Here is a 21,154-nt window from a genome sequence, read left to right as displayed (position 1 = left end):
AGGAGCCAGGCCATGATTTCTAGGCTGTACGGGCCTATCCCGAATTGGGACCCTGTTTGTGATCTCCAGGCTATAGGGAGTTCATTCTGATTAGCTGAGCTTTTTACTGGATAAGGAGCCACTTGAGAACTCACTGTCTGTGCTTTTTGCAGCATATAAAATTTCCTCCTCTGTCCCAAAAGAGCCATTCAGTAGTGCACGCCACTCAATTATCTGCCTTTTATCTGTCATTGCTCTTTGACAGAAGGCATTGATTTTTGTGTGTGTGTGTTTAAAACCCTCCTCCGTGGTTAGAGATTGGGATTACTGTGTCTGCCCTTGACTTCAACCTCTCAGCCTGTCAACATGGTTTTCTGTGTGTGTGTCTGTGCTATTTGTTTTCTGATATTTCATTGAGCAGACATCAGCACTGAATTCCAAGGAGGATTTTTCTTTTAACTTGAACCACAAGTCCAAGTTCAGCTTTTTATCCTGCTGGGGGAATACAGTCATGTCAAGTGCTCATGTCAGACCTGCAGTGTGCTGTACAGCTCACTCTGGAGAGTGTTTAAAAGAACTGAATCTCTGAGTATGTTGGAAAGCCCAGTGCAATACTGTGGGCATTGGGGCAGTTTTAGAGACCATGGTCAGACCCAGTCCGGCCTGTTGGAAAGCCTACTGCAATACTGTGGGCACTGGGGCACTTTTAGAGACCATAGTTAGACCCAGTCCTGCCTGTTGGAGTCCCACTGCAATACTGTGGGCATTGGGGCAGTTTAGGAAACCCTGATTAGCAACAGTTGGTAAGACAGGGTGTGAACCCAGTGCAGTCTACCTGTCTGACTGGCTGCTACAGCTCTGACAGTCTGAGCAAGCAGGAACTGCTCATGTATGGTCTGTACAATACAACTGTAGAGTTTGGGTTCATGCCATAAATACGCAGTGCACCAGAGTACTTAGTATTGACCCCTGTGGTCACTGGGGGCCTATGAGGTCAGCTTTGTGAGCCTCAGCGATGGGACAGAGGCCCCACCGAGGTCGTCCAGACCCTGGAGAAAGACAAGGTCATCCAAGGTCTGCCCTGCAGTGCACTGGCGCCACCCTCTGGGCAGCAAGAGAAGCGCATGCATTGAGCTCTCACGAAGAACGTCTCGGCAGTCATGACAAGATGATGATGTGCTTCACAGAGCAGTCGAGTGTGTTTGGAGTACAGAGTTAGGGAGAAAAGTAGCCGCACTTTAATGACACCTTAGAAAAGTGCTGCAACTGTGTCCCAAGAACCATCTAAAATGGTGAATGATTTATGATTCCAGGTGACCCCAGACCCGGGAAAGCCACAGTCCAGCAGGGTCTAGAGCTCTCCCTTACTTTCTCAGTGTCTGTAGACTTGGAACGCAGGTGGGTTTTCATCCGATGAGTTAACGGGTTTAGTTAAACCGGGAATGACTGACTGTGGGGTCGGAGAGCTACAGGTTGTTGGGATTTTCTCTCCTGGAAATGGAGCACTGTGTTAGCCGCTGTGGTGCTTATTGCTACTTCCTCTTGGGTCCTGGTTTTTCCTTCTGTGGTGTTCGCATGTTTCCCCTGGCCAAAGACATGCTGCTTTAATAATAATAATAATAATAATAATAATAATAATAATGAGGACTCCCCTCCACCCCCACCAGTATGCAGCCCCAACTGGCTGATGTGATGGCACCCACACAGACCGAGTTGCAGGGTGATATAGCTGCTAAAAAAGAAGAGACGCCACATGGAACCATTTTTACTTTATTAATAATAATAATAAAATAACTATTATAATGTACATTTTTACTATTGATTTTAACATCATCATTATAATTAACCGTTTAACAGACCACGATAACGGACTTCATGCCACCTGTAAGGCCCGAATTGTTGTGGCGCGGCACCGCGTCTGGTGACACCGGCCGAGACGATGCTAATACACTGCTGTGTGGGTACCGGCCCGTTAGGCACTGAGACGCAGAAACTTCCAGAAGAGTTTTCTCCACGTTTGGGAGGGAGAGGGGTAGGCGGCGATTTCCTCGGCTGGACTCAGGAGAACTTTTTTTTTTTCCTTCGGGTGCCGGATATTTCAAGAAATTAGCGGAATTACTTCCTGCGCCACGTCAAAAGGCTCGAGCAGCCCCGAGGCGGACCGGTGTCCCAGACCGTCGAGAGAAATCCGTTTATTCCCGGTAAAACTCTTGAAAGTTTCCGTGCTTTCTGTTGTCATTTACAGTTTTTCGGGGGGGGGGGATCCGTGGCCAGCTTTTAATTCCTCCGTGAAGCTGGAAAACTTGTGTTTTCGTACGTCGATTGTGGCGCCGAGATTTTAAAAGGGGGAAAAAAAAGTTGATCGCTTCTATTCCCTCTGAAGTGCGCTTTCATAAATTAAATCTTGAAAACTGTTGCTCGAGGAGTACGCCTCTGAAGATACGGAGCTCAGAAGATTGTGGTGATTTTCTTAAAACTCCTGTCAACGAACAGCACAGCGCGTACCGTTACGTTCAGTGGGTTTCCATCGAGTCTCTTACAGTTCCAATTTTTCGACGCCAGCACTTTTCATCTGGTTAAAGAAGTCTTTTTTAACAGACATTGCTACTTATGATAATACTTTTATGAGAGACTTAAACAGTGGGAGCACCCGAGGAAGAGTGTGAGACACCACAGTGAGGAAGTAACACCCTGGACTTTTCACCATTTTCTTACTTCTGCAGCCTCTCCTGCCGACCTCGCCTGAGCCGAGCTCCTGAGCCATGCTGCTGCTTCCCGCCACCGTCCTGTGGGGGGTGCTGCTGAGCGCTCACTGCAAGCCCCCTGGCGACCAGGCGGCCACGCTGGCGGAGGGCAGCTGGGCCCTGGGGCTGCGCCTGTACCGCGCGCTGCGGAACGGCACGCAGCCGCCCGAGAACCCGCTGCTCTCCCCACTGCTGCTGGCCGCCTCCCTGGGGGCGCTGTCCCAGGGGGCCGGGGGGGCCACGGCGCAGCAGATCCGCGGCCTTCTCGGCGCGGGCGTGATGACCCCCGATGCCCTGGCGGGGGCGCTGGCAGGGCTCCTGGACGAGCTGCACGCCCGGCACAACGCCAGCTACGCCCTGCACGCCGCCGGCGCCCTCTTCACCGCCAAGGGCCAGAGCGCGCGCCAGGCGTTTCTGAAGGAAGCGGAGACGCGCCTCCGCCTGCAGCACGCCACGCTGAGCCCCGGCGACAAACAGGGCAGCCTGCGGGCCCTCAACGCCTGGGCGGAGAGGGCCACACAGGGGGCAGTGCTGGAGGTCGCCACGGAGATGCCTGCGTCGCCGGGGGCCCTGCTTGTGAATGCCCTGCACTTCAAAGGTATGGTAATTACCCCACAGGCACAGTACAGGGTCGGACTGTGTGTGTGCAAATTACCCCACAGACACAGTACAGCGTCGGACTGTGTGTGTGCAAATTACCCTAATTGCTAAGGACAGTGTTGGATTGCGTGTCCAAATAACCCGACATACACAGTATATTTTAGGATTGCGTATGTGCAAATTACCTGATATACACAGTACAGCATCAGACTCGGATTGTGTGTGCGCAAATTAGCTCACATGCACAGAACAGTGTCGGATTACGTGTGTGCAAAGTACCCGACGTACACAGTACAGCATCGGATTACGTGTGTGCAAATTACCTGATATATACAGTACTGTGTCGGATTGCGTGTGTGCGAAGTACCCGATATACACAGTACAGTGTCGGATTGTGTGCGTGCAAATTAGCCCATGTATGCAGTACAGTGTCGGATTGTGTGTGAGCTGGCATTTTCCACTTGTATTGATAGAAAGTGTTGACTAACTTGCAAAGGCATGCACACTAATTCATCATGTCTGAATTCCAGTCCTGCATGCTGGAATTCCTATGTGGCGTGTTGCTGAGACTTGCTGTTGGGAGTGTGTTTTGTTGCCTTTGATCTGTTTGTATTTCCTGTTTGTTGGTTTCCTCTTGTTGATTATGGAAACTGAAATGTGAAACCTGGATTTCTTTGCCTCCCAGCACTGCTCCTTAGAAAGACAACCGATATAACAGAGAAGGAATAGGTGTAGGCAAGCAATACCCGGATATCGTAAAACCAAGGGAAGTGCATTTACAACTGAGCAGGAAGCATGTCTTTACACTAAGGGTGGTGGGTGCGTGGAGCAACAAACTGCTCAGCAGTGCTTTTAAAGCCAGTTCCCTGCTTTAATAGTTGCCTCCAGAAAGCAAAATTTCACTTAGCCGTCCAAATGAGTATAGTGTACTCAGCGAAGAGCAAGTCGTTTGTGACCTTTTCTGTGTAGCCTTCATCATGTTCGCTGCTCTTCCTGCTGCAGGGCTGTGGGACAGGGAGTTTGACGTGGAGGGGATCGACTTCAGGCGCTTCCTGGGCAGCAAGTACACCAAAGTGGCCATGATGCACAGAGCAGGTAGGTGGAGCACTTTTAAGCACGGTTCTATTACTGCTACAGCAGAGCATGGTGAGGCGTGGTAGTGTGAGCAGCACACACACATGGAGAGAGGAGAGAGAGGTAAGGAGAGACAAGGTAAAGTAGAATACAAACTGGGGGAATGCTAAAACTGGGGGGGGGGGTGGCCCTGATGTGGGCTGGGTGTGTGTGTGTGTCTGGCCCTGATGTGGGCTGGGGGGGTAGTGTGTGTCTGGCCCTGATGCTGGCTGGGTTGTAGTGTGTGTATGGCCCTGATGTGGTCTCTAGGTGTGTGTGTGGGTATGTGTCTGGCGCTGATGTGCTCTCTGGGTGGGTGTGTGTGTGTCCCTGATGTGGTCTCTGGGTGTGTGTCTGACCTCTGCTCCATACCCCTCAGGAATTTACCGTCACTATGAGGACCTGGAGAAGATGGTCCAGATTCTGGAGATGCCCCTGACAGGCGGGTCGGCTAGCATGGTCCTGCTGCTCCCCCTGCATGTGGAGCCACTGAGCCGACTGGAGGGCCTGCTGACCCAGGAGCAGCTGACCGTCTGGCTCGGGCGCCTGGCCAACCGCAGTATCGGCGTCTCCCTCCCCCGAGCCACGCTGCGGAGCTCCCTCGACCTGCAGGTACTGACAGGCTCCTGACCGGGCTGGACCTGCAGCCACTGATGGGCTCCTGACCGGGCTGGACCTGCAGCCACTGACGGGCTCCTGACCGGGCTGGACCTGCAGCCACTGACGGGCTCCTGACTGGACCTACAGCCACTGACAGGCTCCAGACTGGACTGGACCTATCACCACTGACGGGCTCCTGACCAGGCTGGTCCTAGAGTCACTGATGGGCTCCTGACCAGGCTGGACCTAGAGCCACTGACAGGCTCCTGACCGGACTAGACCTAGAGCCACTGACAGGCTCCTGACCGGGCTGGACCTACAGCCACTGGCAGATTCCCTGACTGGACTGGGCCTAGCGCCACTGACGGGCTCCCAGACTGGACCTAGAGTCACTGGCAGATTCTCTGACAGGACTGACCCCACGCCCTGCAGAGTGAGCCAGCTCCTCTACAGCAGCCCTGGTTCTGGACCGGGCTCTGCTGGTAACCCACAGTGACCGGGATTCCACCAGGCGAGGCGACGGTGCAGGTGGTGGTCTGGAGCAGGGACACACCAGGGGGTACCATTGGCGTGCATAGCAACAGCGCCGCCCTGGTGGCTGGCTGGGTGTCTCCCTCCTCTGCTGCCTGAGCGGTGCTGCCGGGGGCGGGAACTTGCGAACCACCCGGGCGGAGCTGGAGCTGGAGGACGACCGGGGTCCCTGGCGCCCCACTGCTTTGAGAAAGGGGGCGATTTCCCTGGTTTCCTCAAGCCAGTGGAATAAACTCAAAGCCATGCCCCCGCTCGGCGTGTGACCCCCCCAACCCTCGCTTTTATTTCCTGCATCTTCAGAAAGCAGCCTGACAAGACTCCCTGCCAGACAGAAGCTGGGCTTTGTACAAAAAACACAGAGAGGGGTTCGGAGCGTTTTTCATTTTCCCGTTCACCTTTTTAATACGCCACTTTCTAACGAGGAGATGCACGCTGTGCCGGCTGACCTACATGAGAGTGACATTTAGCGCCGAGGGTACAGCGGTGCGCGTGTCGGGGAGCGGAGGGGGGGGGGGGGGGGCGCTGTCTAAAAATAACTGAGACTTTGTAAAGGGCAGCTCCTCCAGATCTTCAAAATCCAGGAAAAATACAACTGAAAGGGAAAAGAATTTGCCGTGCAATCCCGGTCTACGCCAGTGGGGTTCCCAGCGCCCCGAGTCTGGGGCCCTTATGGGGTTGAACAGCCAGCGCTCCGGGTCAGCCAGGTCACCGAGAGGGTCTCCCCAGGGCACAGACACGAGACATGCTGACCAGAGAGCACCCGAGGGAACGAGTGGATGCAAGCGGAGGGCCGTGTAAATCCGAGAACAGGAGGGATGTCTTTACACAAAGGGCGGTGGGGATCTGGAACAGGTCACTCCTATCATGTTGTTGAAGACTCTGGCTTCTATCAAGAAATGGCTGTATGACATTCTCAGATTAATTAGCAACTAACTAATAAGCCCCCCCTCCCTCCTCCACACACCTGAAGAGGCTCCAAATTTGTAATGTTGTCTTTCTTCTCATTACTTTTTAGTGTAAAATGTACTGTTCGTAAGCCCCACTCTAACCACTTTATAATAGAACCCTGCTGCGACTAATTCAGCAGGCATTATTATCTAAATGTATTATAAAGTCACAGGAATAACTAAGATTTTTAAAACGCATCACATTTACTCTTCAGTAAGTCTCTCGCTGCCTTGCAGTCTCATCAGTTTTCAGCCCAGCTGTGGGCTCCTCTATGATTGATACTAATGAAGCCGTATGTTTAATATTGTTGAAGCTCCACGTCTGTCAAAAGTAGATAAGCTTGAGGGATCCAGCACCTGCAGTTTGTTCTGTGCCAGAGTCACTCACAGCTGGTAAAACCTGGAGTGGATCAGACAGCAGTGCAGCAGACGTTGGGCTGACAACACTAAAACCTGGGGTGGATCAGACTGCAGTGCATCGGGAGTGAGACAGACAACACTGTTTAACCTGGAGTGGATCAGACAGCAGTGCAGCAGACGTTGGGCTGACAATACTAAAACCTGGAGTGGATCAGACTGCAGTTCGTTGGGAATCAGACTGACAACACAGTAAAATTTGGAGTGGATCAGACTGCAGTGCATCAGGAGTGTGACAGACAACACTGTTAAACATGGAGTGGATCAGACAGCAGTGCATCAGACATTGGGCTGGCAACACTAAAACCTGGAGTGGATCAGACTGCGGTGTGAAGGCAATCAGACTGACAACACAGTAAAATCTGGAGTGGATCAGCCTGCAATGTGTTGTGAATCAGACTGACAATACCCAATCTGGAGCAGATTACACTGCAGTGCAGGGGGAGTCTAGCGGAGACTGACAACCCTGTACAACCCAGAGGTAAAAGCTGCTGCTCAATAGAAGTCTACTCTGTTACCCCCCATAATTGACACCATCAACGTTTTTAGAGCTTAAGAGATTTTCAAGTGATTTTCAACGCGCATGGAAACATCTTGATGTCAAATCTGCTTCCTTCTTGAACTCGTGCTCAGGACAGCTGAAAAGGGGGCCAGTCAGCACACACCTGGCCTGGTTTTCTCTTCCTTCTGGAGCCCCTCGTGTGCCTGAAACTAGGCTGTTCACTCACTCGCCGGGGAAGCAAAGGGAGCTGTGAAGCCTGGTTCGTGTGCCCGGGTGTCTTGATTCCTTTGACTTGCGGTTCAACAGGGTCAGAGCTTGAAGCCTCTGGGGAGCACGCAGAACGGTGTGCTGTAGGTGTACTGTCTGGGCTCAGCCCGTGGGGGTTGAGACTGTGGACCCACGTGGGACGGGACGTCCCGCAGGCTGTAGAGGCACGGGAGACGTTGTGAAAAAAGGTTAACAGCGTCTGTTACACCGAATCCACTGGCGCACACCTACAGTGTGTTCTTTTCTGACCCAGAGGAGGCCTGGAAACCACAGCTGTTTGTCCTGCTTCTTAGTCCCGTTAATATTTTACTGGAGCCTCCTGAAACTTTCATGGCCTCTAATCCCTGTGTTTTCTCCCTGTGTTTAAGCCTGTTTATGGAGAGTTGCAGGGAGACAGGCCCGATGAATTATGGATGGACCGCCGGAGATGTGTTTAGCTGGTATTTCTTCTGGGATCCATCACAGAAACTCAACAAACCAAGCCCGACGGGTGGGATGGCTCTCCTGTTTCTATTTACCTACTCCTTTCATCTTTCTTTTTCCAAACCACTCGTGAAATCACCCAAGCTTATAAGCCAGACCTTTTAAAAACTTCATCTAGCGCTTTGGCCTTGATTTTGAGCAATTACGGACCTGGGGTGCTATCTGTGTGGAGTTTGCATGTTCTCCCCATGATTGTGTGGGTTTCTTCCCACTGTCCAAAGACATGCTGGTGGGTTAATTGGCTTCTGGGAAAATTGGCTCTACTGTAGGGGTACGTGTGTTTGCCCTCGGTGTATCCCGTCTTTCACCTTGCTTGCTAGGATGGACTCTGGCTCCCCTGTGACCCTGAATTGGAAGAAGCAGTTAGATCGTGGATGGATGGATGGATCCCTGTCATCTTTTTTTTTTAAAAGATTCCAAAGTTTGCCGAAGCCTTTGGTGTTCGGCCCAGAGATCCATGTCTCAAGGAATCCCTGGACGTCATTCCTCTGCTTCCCTCAGTGCTGCTCCCAGTGAGCCCGACCTGACGGAACACCCCTGTCCCTGTGGTGTCCATTCCTGAGCGGGTGACCCAGTCCGAATGCTTCAGGAGAGCTGGGGGAACATTCGACTCCAGAGCTGTGTGGGGCTGCAGCTGGAGGAGCCAGGGGAGAGGGGAGGAAATAACACAGAAACGGGCAAAACCCGGAGAGGAGGAGAGCGAAAAGACAGGAGAGAGGGAGTGAGAGAGAGGAGACAGAGAGGAAGGAGAGAGGAGACAGAGAGGAAGGAGAGAGGGTGAAGGAGAGGAGACAGAGACGAAGGAGAAAGGGTGAAGGAGAGGAGACAAAGGAGAGAGAGCAAGAAAGAGGAGACAGGAAGGAGAGAGGGTGAGAAAGAGAGGAGACAGAGAGGAAGGAGAGAGGAGACAGTGAGGAAGGAGAGACTGAAGGAGAGGAAAGAGAGAGGGTGGGACCCAGGAGAGAGAAAGAGGAGTAGCGAGAGAGAGAGAGAGAGAGAAAGAGACAAGGAGAGAATAATGGATGAGGACACTGGAAATCCATTAGCCGGGACGTGTGACAAAGGCCGAGCTGTCAGCTGGGCAGGCGGGCGAGCAGTTAATAACGCGCCCTGGCGCGCAGCGGCTGCAGGGCACGATAAAGAGCTGTCAGGAGCCGCGGAGCTGGGCCGTGCCCGTCTGCCACGCTGGGCCTACCCTGGCACAGGAGCCACAGGGGCCCCTGTACTGCAGCTAGCTGGGGTCCCATGCACACTTACTGGCTGCACACGCCCTCTTCCAACAGGCCTGAGACTGTGCCTCTTCAGCACCCTGGCACAGGAGTCTGTGTGCGCACAGCGCTCACGCCAAGCGCCTTGACCAACACGAAGGGCTGGGGTCAGGCCAGGTCCCTGCTGGGTGTCACTGCCCGTGAATCAGGACTCAGTTGGACAGCTGCGGGCAGCTCTGACCACGGTTTCGCACTGAACAGCAAAGCTTCACGCCTCCTGTTGGCCACAAACTGCTCACATGTGTGGTTCAGACCAGCGATTTCCTCCTTGTCATGTAACACACATGCAGGAGGAGCTGGGAAGCAGCTGGCCGCGACACCTGAGGGGTTGATGGGGCTGGGGGGAGTTTTGTCTGGCTAATGAACGCTTGTTAAGACCGGCCTCTGTTGCCCGTATCCTAACCCGGCCCCACGCTGCTCTGTCTCCTGTAGAAGCAGCTGGCGGCGCTGGGCATGGCGGACGCCTGGGACGGAGCGCGGGCGGACTTCGCCGGGGTGACGGGCCAGAAGGGCCTGCGTCTGGCCGCGGTCCTGCACGCCGCGGCGCTGGAGCTGGGGCCCGAGGGGGCGCCCGTGCAGCAGGAGGAGGAGCTGCAGAACACGCGTCTCTTCTACGCCGACCATCCCTTCGTGCTGCTGGTGCGGGACAACCAGACGGGGGCGCTGCTTCTGATGGGCGCGCTGGACAACGCGCACGGCTCGGCCCTGCATGACGAGCTGTAGAAGGGGGATGGGGGAGAGCGGCTCCTGGGCTCCTGGGCTCTTGGGCTCTTGGGCCCCTGGGCTGCTAGCATCTGGGCTCCTGGGCTCCTGGGTTTCTGGGCTCCTGGGCTCCTGGGCTCTTGGGCTCTTGGGCTCTTGGGCCCCTGTGCTGCTCACATCTGGGCTCCTGGACTCCATGGCTCCTGGGCTCCTGGGCTCTTGGGCACTTGAGCTCCTGGGCTCCTGGGCTCCTGGGCTCCTGGGCTCCTTGGCTCCTGGGGCAGGACAAGCATTTGACACTGGCTTGGACTTCTTACAGAACAATGGCGCAGGAGAAAGTTATTGAAATGTTTGCTGCCACACTGCGGCTGGATTTCACATCACATCTGAGGTGTGAAGGGAGTAAGGTGAAGGGATGTACTGTACAATAGGTAGAGGGGACAGGTACAACTTGACAGAATAATGAGGATATGGGGAAACGGGGTACACGGTATTGGGAGAAGGGGATTTAGGGGTACAGACTGGGGTTTCGGGTATGAGATTAATGGGGTATGGGATATCAGGGAAAATACTGTATGGGGTATATCATGTCACAGAACACTGGGGTTTAAGGCATCAGCGTACTGGGGTATATTGGGGAATAGGGTGTCAGAGTACTGGGGCATAATGTGTTAGAGTACTGGGATATACTGGGATACAGAGTGTCAGAGTACTGGGGAGTAGGGTATCAGAGCACTGGGGTATACTGGGGTATAAAGTTACAGAGTATTGGGGTATACTGGGGTATAGGGTGTAGTTTTCAGAATAAGACACAGATACAGCTTTGTGTTCTGCGGGTAATTTGTACGTATTTTGGAAAATGAGCACAAGTCCTGGGAACATGGCAGGAACACAAAGAATTCCCTTTTTTCCTCTTCTGCCTTTTGTTCAATTCTGCTGACATACAGTGAGTGACTGGGTGTTCCGGCTGTCGGATTTTGTGGATTTTTCTGGCAAGGTGTATCGAATTCCGTTGACGTCGCTCACTGCGGTGCTGAGGCCTGCGGTACAGAGCGAAGACCTTCCCCAGCCCAGCGATCACACACGGGAGGTGCCGGACAAGCCCCCCGGTGGGCAAAACTTCCCAGGATACAGAGTCCCTTCCACAGCCGTGACCTCCGGCATGGGGAACCGGAGGACAGAGAGACCCAGCGAGCCCAGTGCTGGAGGAGCTCGTTTTTAATCTTCGGAAATAAATTATTGAGAAATAAAATGTGCATGTGGAAAAATAACAGAATTGCACTGTGCCATTAATCTTAAAAAAGAAGAAATGTCCTCTATTGACATGTTCCATTAAAAGCGTAGCCTTTTCATCTTTTTTCTTTTTAAGGAGAACATGCTTCATTGCTTGCAGAGTCACAGATGCACTTAAGACAAAAATATAGTTATTATTCTGTTTCTCGAGGCTATAAAAGCTTGTGTCTAGAAGCCATGCTCAGATTTTCTCAGATTTGTCTGTATGCTCTCTACACACACGTGCACTCACACACACAAATCCAGGATCCCAAATGCAAGCGCACAACCACATTCTGCTTGATTTGTGCACAAACTGTACTGGGCCCCCCGAGTTCAGTTCCAGACCTGAGGTACTATCTGTGTGGAGTTTGTATGTTCTCTCTGGGATAACAATGCTTTCCCCTGGGTGCTTCGGTTTCCTTCCAGAGTCCAACGACATGCTGGCGGGTTAATTGGTTTCTGGGAAAACTGGCCCTGGTGTGACTGTGTGTGTGCCCTGCAATGGACTGGCGTTCCATCCAGGATGTATCCCGCCTTGTGCCCGTTGCTTGCTGGGATTGACTCCGGCTGCCCCGCAGCCCTGAGCTGGAAGCAGTGGATGGAAAACAGATGGAAGGAAGCAAGCGCAGGAGGCTGAAATTCCCGGGCATTCCCTGCAACCACTCCACATGATTCCAAGAGGAATACTCATCCCAGGGAATAATCTCCTCTGTTGTGAGATCTTGCTGGTTTGTTGGGGCTGATAAAAACCAGTGGCGGTGCCCACTGACAGGCCCTGAACACAGAGAGGGGGCTGCCTGCCCGCGCCGGTCCTTTATAAAGACTGGTTACAAACAAAAGAGCAGACTGACCCTCTGACATCATTAAAACAAACAAATCAATGTCTCAGTTGTGGAGCCTCACCAGCAGTGAGGAAGAGTGTAATTGACCCCAGGATCTCATCCAGCTGTTTCATGAAAATAGACAGGGTTTCAGCTTCAACAACATGACTGGCTAGCTGGTTCCACACTCCCACCACCCTCTGTGTAAAGAAGTGCCTCAGGTAAGGCCTGACAGAAAGACTGTATGTGCTGAAGGAGACTGACGGGCTTGATTGTGGATCAGTGTGGTGTGTGCAGTCCTGCTCCTCCACCTGACAGATGACCACACTCCAACTGCATGGGCTGTCTTTAGCAGACTATCGCTCCTGACACCACTGCCACCCCTGTAGTCGACCTACCTGTTGCCCACATCAACAGACGGGCGACAGCGTTACTTGAACCTAATAGAGGGAAATGGGTTACAATTCATTATTATAATAGAAGTATTATTGTAATCGTTTTTTTCTAATAAAAATATCAGATGGGTTACCTTTTTTGCATTAATGATTCTTAAAGCGACACTTTTAAACAGTAAGTGCTGCTGCAAGTCAAAGCAACGGTTAGTTGAACAAAAAATTAACAATAATGTGGACGCGCATGATGGCCGGAGCGCGCTTCAGTGCACGGCCACGGGGCACTTGGCGCTCGTCCTTGTACCCAAACCCCTCCCACCCGGTAGAGCTGGAGACCGAAACAGCACCACGCGCGGTGTTTCCAAGGAGACGCGTCCGCCGCGCGGGTAGAATAGCAACTGCCGGTAAAGTTAACTTTACTGTTTTTATGTTGAAATACAGTTGATAAACTTTCTGAATTTAACCGCATTTATATTTAATATGAACCGCCACGGGAAACAGATGAATGCATACTAGTCTCTTGCCGCTCTGAGCCTCGTCATTTTGTCCAGGTATGGTGCACAAGTGTTTTGTTGTCATTTTCATTTTGCCTGTATATAGTATGTATATAACTGTATTTAGTATATTGACCTCCCCAACGCAGACTATTTCGGGTTAATTCTGAAGTTTCTAACTTCGGTGATGTTTAGTTGTTGGTATTTTAGCTTACATTTGCCGGTGTGCGTAAAATTAAATGCGCTGGCCGTGGTACAGTAGCTGTTCTGCGGTAGCTGTTGCGGAGGGTTTCGCTCAAACGGAGCGTCGCCCCGGTTTTACATAGAAAACGCTATTCGTGATGCCGAGCTTGTGCTCAGACCTTGGGCTCTGATGTTCTCTCGCCTGCTCCTGGTGTATCGTTGTGTACTGACTTGTAATTCACACGGACTTCCACTGTCTTGACTGCACTCCTACGCCAGCTAACGATGTGATTAATGAGACCTCTGTGTTGTTCGCTGCGGGTTCCTCCTTGATTTTGTAGGCAGGCCGGAACGAAACCGTTTGCGCGGCGGTTCCTGAAGAGAGAACACAGCTCGGAGATTCGACCCGGTGAGTAAATAAGAGCAATGAAATTATCAAGTCGGCCTCCTGGGAGAAAACCCAGCACACGCTGGAGAGTCTGGACTGGGAAGCCCTAATGGACTACGCTAAGGAGGAGCTACATAAGAAAGGCGACACATGGGCGCCATTTGATCTGGGATCTTAGGATCTTGCCCAGTCCCAAAGCCTCAATAAATCCGGGTCAGGAAACTGGCTTCGGCAACACGGCTGGGCAGCTTGCTGCAGACACCCGCCACTCTGTGTGTGAAGTGAAGAAGCTCCTGCACCTCCCAGGGCTCACTGCGTTCTGCTTGTAGTCCCCTGGGTGGGGTTCGTTTTAAAAGTCCCGTTTAACAAGATCGTATTACCACGGTATCCCATTTTATCAGGATCAACAGAAACAAGCACCTTCCGAAATGCTGTGCCACATAGCATTTAGGTCAGTGTGGTGGCTCCTATATTTTTGGGAACATCTGGAATTGGCTGTTTGTCTTGTCAATTTCGTTACCTCTGCCGAGGGTGGGAAGCCAGCAGCATTCTGGCTGGTTAAGGCCCACTCTGCCCCCCGCAGGGCCCCCCACTCATAACGTGCAGCTGTCAGCCCCTCTTCTCCGAGATCGAAGGAGTGACGCAGCCTGAGTGCAGACGTGATGGACACTGAAGGGCTGTGCTGTGGGTTGATGGCGTCAACTATGACAGTTTCCATGGCGAAACATTATTAGCTCAGTTTACTTTGGTTTACTGAGCACAAATCCTGTCATCGTTGCTAGTGCTACAGCGCTTTTCCGTGCATGTTAACGGAGGGCTGCGTGATTGTAATTCCTACTGACGATCAGTGCTCTGTAAGGGATTAATAGTGCAGTGGGTGGGGGCGTGCCGTTCAGCGCAGGCTGCACAGACTCTGTGGCATGCTTGGCTTGCTGTTGACCAGGGTTCGAACCCTCTTTGGCCCAGCGTCCAACAGCGCCCACCTGTGCGGGAGTCCCGGAGGAGTGACGTCGCCAGTCTCATCTCTCGCGGCGGTCTCAGAACCCAGGTTCGCTCAGGGCCCGGTCTTCTTCATGTTGGTCTAGATCACAATCCCTTGGACTTCTGCTGATTTTGAGTCCTGGTGCACATGGCAAACTACTGTCCGGGCTTAAGAAAACAGGTTGCCAAGCTCCTCTGCCTTGATTCAAGTGCGCCTTTTAAACCATGAAGTGTCACCAGGCCTCGGGAATATATGGAGTGTGTCCCTGTATTAAATCCATGAAGTGTCACCAGATCTCGGGAATATATACAGTTTTTCCCTGTATTTAATCCATGAAGTGTCACCAGACCTCAGGAATATATACAGTGTGTCCCTGTATTTAATCCATGAAGTGTCACCAGACCCCAGGAATATATACAGTGTGTCCCTGTATTTAAACCATGAAGTGTCACCAGACTTTGGGAATATATACAGTGTGTCCCTGTATTTAAACCATGAAGTGTCACCAGACCTCAGGAATATATACAGTGTGTCCCTGTATTTAAACCATGAAGTGTCACCAGACCTCAGGAATATATACAGTGTGTCCCTGTATTTAATCCATGAAGTGTCACCAGACCTCAGGAATATATACAGTGTGTCCCTGTATTTAAACCATGAAGTGTCACCAGACTTTGGGAATATATACAGTGTGTCCCTGTATTTAAACCATGAAGTGTCACCAGACCTCAGGAATATACACAGTGTGTCCCTGTATTTAAACCATGAAGTGTCACCAGACCTCAGGAATATATACAGTGTGTCCCTGTATTTAATCCATGAAGTGTCACCAGACCTCAGGAATATATACAGTGTGTCCCTGTATTTAATCCATGAAGTGTCACCAGACCTCAGGAATATATACAGTGTGTCCCTGTATTTAATCCATGAAGTGTCACCAGACCTCAGGAATATATACAGTGTGTCCCTGTATTTAAACCATGAAGTGTCACCAGACTTTGGGAATATATACAGTGTGTCCCTGTATTTAAACCATGAAGTGTCACCAGACCTCAGGAATATATACAGTGTGTCCCTGTATTTAATCCATGAAGTGTCACCAGACCTCAGGAATATATACAGTGTGTCCCTGTATTTAATCCATGAAGTGTCACCAGACCTCAGGAATATATACAGTGTGTCCCTGTATTTAAACCATGAAGTGTCACCAGACTTTGGGAATATATACAGTGTGTCCCTGTATTTAAACCATGAAGTGTCACCAGACCTCAGGAATATATACAGTGTGTCCCTGTATTTAAACCATGAAGTGTCACCAGACCTCAGGAATATATACAGTGTGTCCCTGTATTTAATCCATGAAGTGTCACCAGACCTCAGGAATATATACAGTGTGTCCCTGTATTTAAACCATGAAGTGTCACCAGACCTCAGGAATATATACAGTGTGTCCCTGTATTTAATCCATGAAGTGTCACCAGACCTCAGGAATATATACAGTGTGTCCCTGTATTTAAACCATGAAGTGTCACCAGACTTTGGGAATATATACAGTGTGTCCCTGTATTTAAACCATGAAGTGTCACCAGACCTCAGGAATATATACAGTGTGTCCCTGTATTTAAACCATGAAGTGTCACCAGACCTCAGGAATATATACAGTGTGTCCCTGTATTTAATCCATGAAGTGTCACCAGACCTCAGGAATATATACAGTGTGTCCCTGTATTTAAACCATGAAGTGTCACCAGACTTTGGGAATATATACAGTGTGTCCCTGTATTTAAACCATGAAGTGTCACCAGACCTCAGGAATATATACAGTGTGTCCCTGTATTTAAACCATGAAGTGTCACCAGACCTCAGGAATATATACAGTGTGTCCCTGTATTTAATCCATGAAGTGTCACCAGACCTCAGGAATATATACAGTGTGTCCCTGTATTTAAACCATGAAGTGTCACCAGACCTCAGGAATATATACAGTGTGTCCCTGTATTTAATCCATGAAGTGTCACCAGACCTCAGGAATATATACAGTGTGTCCCTGTATTTAATCCATGAAGTGTCACCAGACTTTGGGAATATATACAGTGTGTCCCTGTATTTAATCCATGAAGTGTCACCAGACCTCAGGAATATATACAGTGTGTCCCTGTATTTAAACCATGAAGTGTCACCAGACCTCAGGAATATATACAGTGTGTCCCTGTATTTAAACCATGAAGTGTCACCAGACCTCGGGAATATATACAGTGTGTCCCTGTATTTAATCCATGAAGTGTCACCAGACCTCAGGAATATATACAGTGTGTCCCTGTATTTAATCCATGAAGTGTCACCAGACATCAGGAATATATACAGTGTGTCCCTGTATTTAATCCATGAAGTGTCACCAGACCTCAGGAATATATACAGTGTGTCCCTGTATTTAAACCATGAAGTGTCACCAGACCTCAGGAATATATACAGTGTGTCCCTGTATTTAAACCATGAAGTGTCACCAGACTTTGGGAATATATACAGTGTGTCCCTGTATTTAAACCATGAAGTGTCACCAGACCTCAGGAATATATACAGTGTGTCCCTGTATTTAATCCATGAAGTGTCACCAGACCTCAGGAATATATACAGTGTGTCCCTGTATTTAAACCATGAAGTGTCACCAGACCTCAGGAATATATACAGTGTGTCCCTGTATTTAATCCATGAAGTGTCACCAGACCTCAGGAATATATACAGTGTGTCCCTGTATTTAATCCATGAAGTGTCACCAGACCTCAGGAATATATACAGTGTGTCCCTGTATTTAAACCATGAAGTGTCACCAGACTTTGGGAATATATACAGTGTGTCCCTGTATTTAAACCATGAAGTGTCACCAGACCTCAGGAATATATACAGTGTGTCCCTGTATTTAATCCATGAAGTGTCACCAGACCTCAGGAATATATACAGTGTGTCCCTGTATTTAAACCATGAAGTGTCACCAGACCTCAGGAATATATACAGTGTGTCCCTGTATTTAATCCATGAAGTGTCACCAGACCTCAGGAATATATACAGTGTGTCCCTGTATTTAAACCATGAAGTGTCACCAGACCTCAGGAATATATACAGTGTGTCCCTGTATTTAATCCATGAAGTGTCACCAGACCTCAGGAATATATACAGTGTGTCCCTGTATTTAATCCATGAAGTGTCACCAGACCTCAGGAATATATACAGTGTGTCCCTGTATTTAAACCATGAAGTGTCACCAGACCTCAGGAATATATACAGTGTTACCCTGTATTTAATCCATGAAGTGTCACCAGACCTCAGGAATATATACAGTGTGTCCATGTCATTTGTTAGGTCTGTTTTCAGTGGTTTTGATCTGCTGGAGAAGCTACAGCTGCTCCCTCTGCTCAGACCTGCACCTCTGGGCTGTTTTAGGGCTCCCCACTTGTCCCACTGCCACAGCACCCGGACGAGGCTGAAGACGTCCCCGCATGGCCGACCCCCAGCCCCCGCCGACGCCGAGGCTGTCCTCTGGGAAGTCGAAGAGGACGTCGTCGTCCAGGAGCAGCTCGTCCAAAGCCAGGTCCACCCCGGCGACCCCTGACGCCAGCGGAGCCCTGCAGGAGGGGCTGGAGCCGGGGCCGAGAGGTGCGCATTGGTGGCGGCGGTCCGGACACCCCCAGGGGGCAGCGCCAGCATCGCCAGCACCGCGCCGCTTGGCCGGAGCGTCCCGCTGCTCCCCTCATCTCTCCTCTGACACCCATCTGAGAGCGAGCAGCCCTGTAGGTGTCTCTGTAACCCTGCAACTTTCTCTTCCAGATGAACGGGACCAGGAGACTCAAGAGCAGGGCGAAGAGCCTGACCGCAAGTCTCAGACACCCATACTGGAGCCCGACCTGGTATTTGTTTTTAATGATCTGTTTGTGATTCATAGAGACACTAATATCTCACAGATCTGCATTAGGACTCCTAAGGCATTCAGAGCTGGGTCAGCAAAATCCCGTCCTCGACAGTTGTTCAGTGGCTGAGACATCAGCCCGAGGTCCCGCTGTGGACTCTGCAGGAGTCATTTGATAGAACCACATCTCCCTGTAATTTATATGTTCCTCTTTTCAGCAGTGTTTGAAGCAAATAATTAACAAAGTAAAAGCAGCGTTGCCTTCCAGCTCTACCAGGGTAAACTGCTGTTTTTTTTTCTCCCCAACGCAGAAGCCCCTATTTAAGAAGCGTGTGTCCCTGAGCGGCCTGACGGAGGACATGTGGACGGAGGAGAATGACCAGGCCCTGGACGGCTTCATCCACAACCCCTCCCTGACCACCCTCGTCGTGTACCTGGACCCCTACGCGGGGCTCAAGGTGGAGAACGCCGTGCCAGCACAGGTGGGTTCCCTGCGCCGCCTCGTTCTCCCTCTCGGGACTCCTTATGTCATCAGGCATAAACACGGATGAAAGCGAAACTCTTCCAAGGGCCTGATGATTTAAGGAGACCTACAAAATCTGCTTGACCTTATTGACCTCAAGGAATTTAAAAACATGATCTAGTGTCTTAGAAATTGATAAATAATAATAATGGTGGTAGCATTTTTCATTATAGTATTATGGCTATAATAATAATAATAATAATAATAATAATAATAATAATAATAATAATAATAACATCACTTTATTAACCCTTTACAATTTCTTGTATGAGGAATTATCTTTTCGCATACCCCAGCTTGCTCTCCATGAGACACACAGACAGGGAGAGAGAAGCTTGGGGTCAGAGCGCAGGGTCAGCCATTGTACGGCGCCCCTGGAGCAGTTGGGGTTAAGGGCCTTGCTCAGGAGCCCAACGGAGTAGGATTCCTCTGCTGGCTGCGGGATATGTCATGTATTATTATTATTATTATTATTATTATTATTATTATTATTATTACTGGGAAGGTTATATGGGGGTGAATGCATATAATTTACAGGATTGTGAAATTTCTTCATGTTCAAACTCCAAAAATAGCATGAAACGTCAGGAATAAGTGTCCTGGAGGGGACACTGTAAGCACTCTTGTCAGCTGTGAGTGGCGGCTGGGTGCAGGTTGTGCTTTGCTCTGTGTACAGAGACGCTGCATGACGTCAGCAGTGCTTGACTGGTGTCTCCCCTTCTCTCCCCTAACTTGCTGTTTTCAGCTGACAGACCAGATATGCTACTTCATCCGGAGGGAGGGCGCCCCGCTGACGGAGGAGCTCTTTGAGTCGACAGTGCAGTTTGGCACGGCCAGGGGGGGGCACACCGAGAGCCTGCTGCGGCTCATGAACGGGGTGTACGCCCCCCAGGTCTTCGGCAGCTCCGCCTGGCCCGAGAGCATCAGGAACAACTTCTCGGCGCACATGCATCGCTTCCTGGCCAGCCTCACAGGTCACCGCTGTCCTCTCTGCGCCCAGCGGGCCGCGCTCTCGTGCCGCTCTGCTGCCCTGCCCGCCCAGGGTTTCGGCTCGAACTGCCCACGGGCTTTGCTTGTGCTTGAAGGCGGAGCCCTCTGTCCTCTGCCTGTCCTCGGGCCGAGCCCAGAGCTGGCCAGTCAGCTGTGGGGTTGTACAGAGGAGGGATGGAACTAGCATTATCTTATGTCCTTCAACGTCTTGCCCGTTTTTCCTTGTTTACAACTTTCTTTCACATCCTTTCCTTCTTTACCCTCACGAGTTCATTTTCTCTCTTTTATTTCAGCCTCGTTTCTTACTCTTAGATTTCATCCTCGTTGCTTTCTCTTTCTCTTATAAGGCACTGCCTAGGTCTTGAACCCGAGTCTGGCTGCTTGCATTAAGTACCATGGGAATTGAAGACCTTGAGGGGTCTAAAGCATAAGCACCTTTTCAGGGAGCTGTAAATAGCACTCTGATTGCATCAGGAGCCCCAGCAGATCAGTCGGAGATGCAGTTTTGAATATGGAAATGTGAGCGTCTCCGCTGAGCTGCGGCAGAACGCCCTGCAGCAGGAGTGAGGTTACGCCACTCTCGGCCTCTCGGCCTCCCCCTGCCTCCCTGGCGGAGACCACCTCTTCTCCTCCTTCGGCTGCCTGGTGAAATCCATCCCTCGGAAGCGCGGAATTAGAATGCGGAAAGGGTCCGCTCACAGCAAAGGTTCTGAAATCTTCCCGTGCAGCTGCTACCTTTGTGATGGCATCTAGTTTTCTGAATACGTGTCTGGATCACCTTCAGTTTTTCTTGTGTTACACTTGGGATTGCTTATTGCCTTAACGGAATAACTATGAACTCCAAAACTTCTGTCTTCATTCGCGATGCGCAATGCACTTAAACCCAGTAGGTGTGTTGGATCCGAATGATGGCGACAGAGGGGTGGAATGTGCGGAGGGTGCTTGGCGTGACTCTCCTAGCTGAGGGAGTGGCAGTCTAGCTCCTCACACCCCCCCCCACTACAGCCAGGACTGAGCCAGGGAGCTCAGATGGTGGAGGGGGGCACTCGAGA

The 21,154-nt window shown here is 50.8% G+C and overlaps 2 protein-coding genes across 5 annotated transcripts in view; both read left to right on the top strand.

Moving 5' to 3' along the window:
- Positions 1-1,876: 1,876 nt before the first annotated feature.
- serpinh2 (serine (or cysteine) peptidase inhibitor, clade H, member 2) lies at positions 1,877-11,429 on the top strand. Of its 3 annotated transcripts, none has more exons than XM_088628274.1 (5): positions 1,877-2,180; positions 2,703-3,321; positions 4,326-4,418; positions 4,816-5,048; positions 9,884-11,429. In XM_088628274.1, exons 2-5 carry the CDS (start codon positions 2,742-2,744, stop codon positions 10,172-10,174), a joined length of 1,197 nt encoding a protein of 398 aa, XP_088484400.1. In that variant the 5' UTR covers positions 1,877-2,180; positions 2,703-2,741; the 3' UTR covers positions 10,175-11,429. The 3 variants fall into 3 exon arrangements, with proteins under 3 accessions (XP_088484400.1, XP_088484402.1, XP_088484401.1); XM_088628276.1 differs by lacking the exon at positions 9,884-11,429 and adding an exon at positions 8,069-9,872; XM_088628275.1 differs by having other exon boundaries at positions 1,877-3,321.
- Positions 11,430-12,965: 1,536 nt separating this feature from the next.
- dnah2 (dynein, axonemal, heavy chain 2) overlaps positions 12,966-21,154 on the top strand; it is a 96,342-nt gene continuing 88,153 nt past the window's right edge. Inside the window, exons 1-6 of one of the 2 annotated variants that reach the window (XM_088628262.1) lie at positions 12,966-13,045; positions 13,660-13,727; positions 18,127-18,339; positions 18,511-18,590; positions 18,901-19,071; positions 19,858-20,086. In XM_088628262.1, the coding sequence (XP_088484388.1) occupies positions 18,183-18,339; positions 18,511-18,590; positions 18,901-19,071; positions 19,858-20,086 (637 nt within the window). In that variant the 5' untranslated portion in view covers positions 12,966-13,045; positions 13,660-13,727; positions 18,127-18,182. Of the gene's footprint in view, positions 13,193-13,659; positions 13,728-18,126; positions 18,340-18,510; positions 18,591-18,900; positions 19,072-19,857; positions 20,087-21,154 lie in introns of both variants that reach the window. The other variant, XM_088628261.1, reaches the window with a different exon arrangement.

The sequence above is a fragment of the Lepisosteus platostomus genome, chromosome 4 (genome assembly GCF_059453375.1).
Source record: "Lepisosteus platostomus isolate fLepPlt1 chromosome 4, fLepPlt1.hap1, whole genome shotgun sequence".
NCBI classification, from domain to species: Eukaryota; Metazoa; Chordata; class Actinopteri; order Semionotiformes; family Lepisosteidae; genus Lepisosteus; species Lepisosteus platostomus.
Note: the sequence above shows the minus strand (reverse complement) of the source record. Positions and strands in the feature narration are given on the sequence as shown.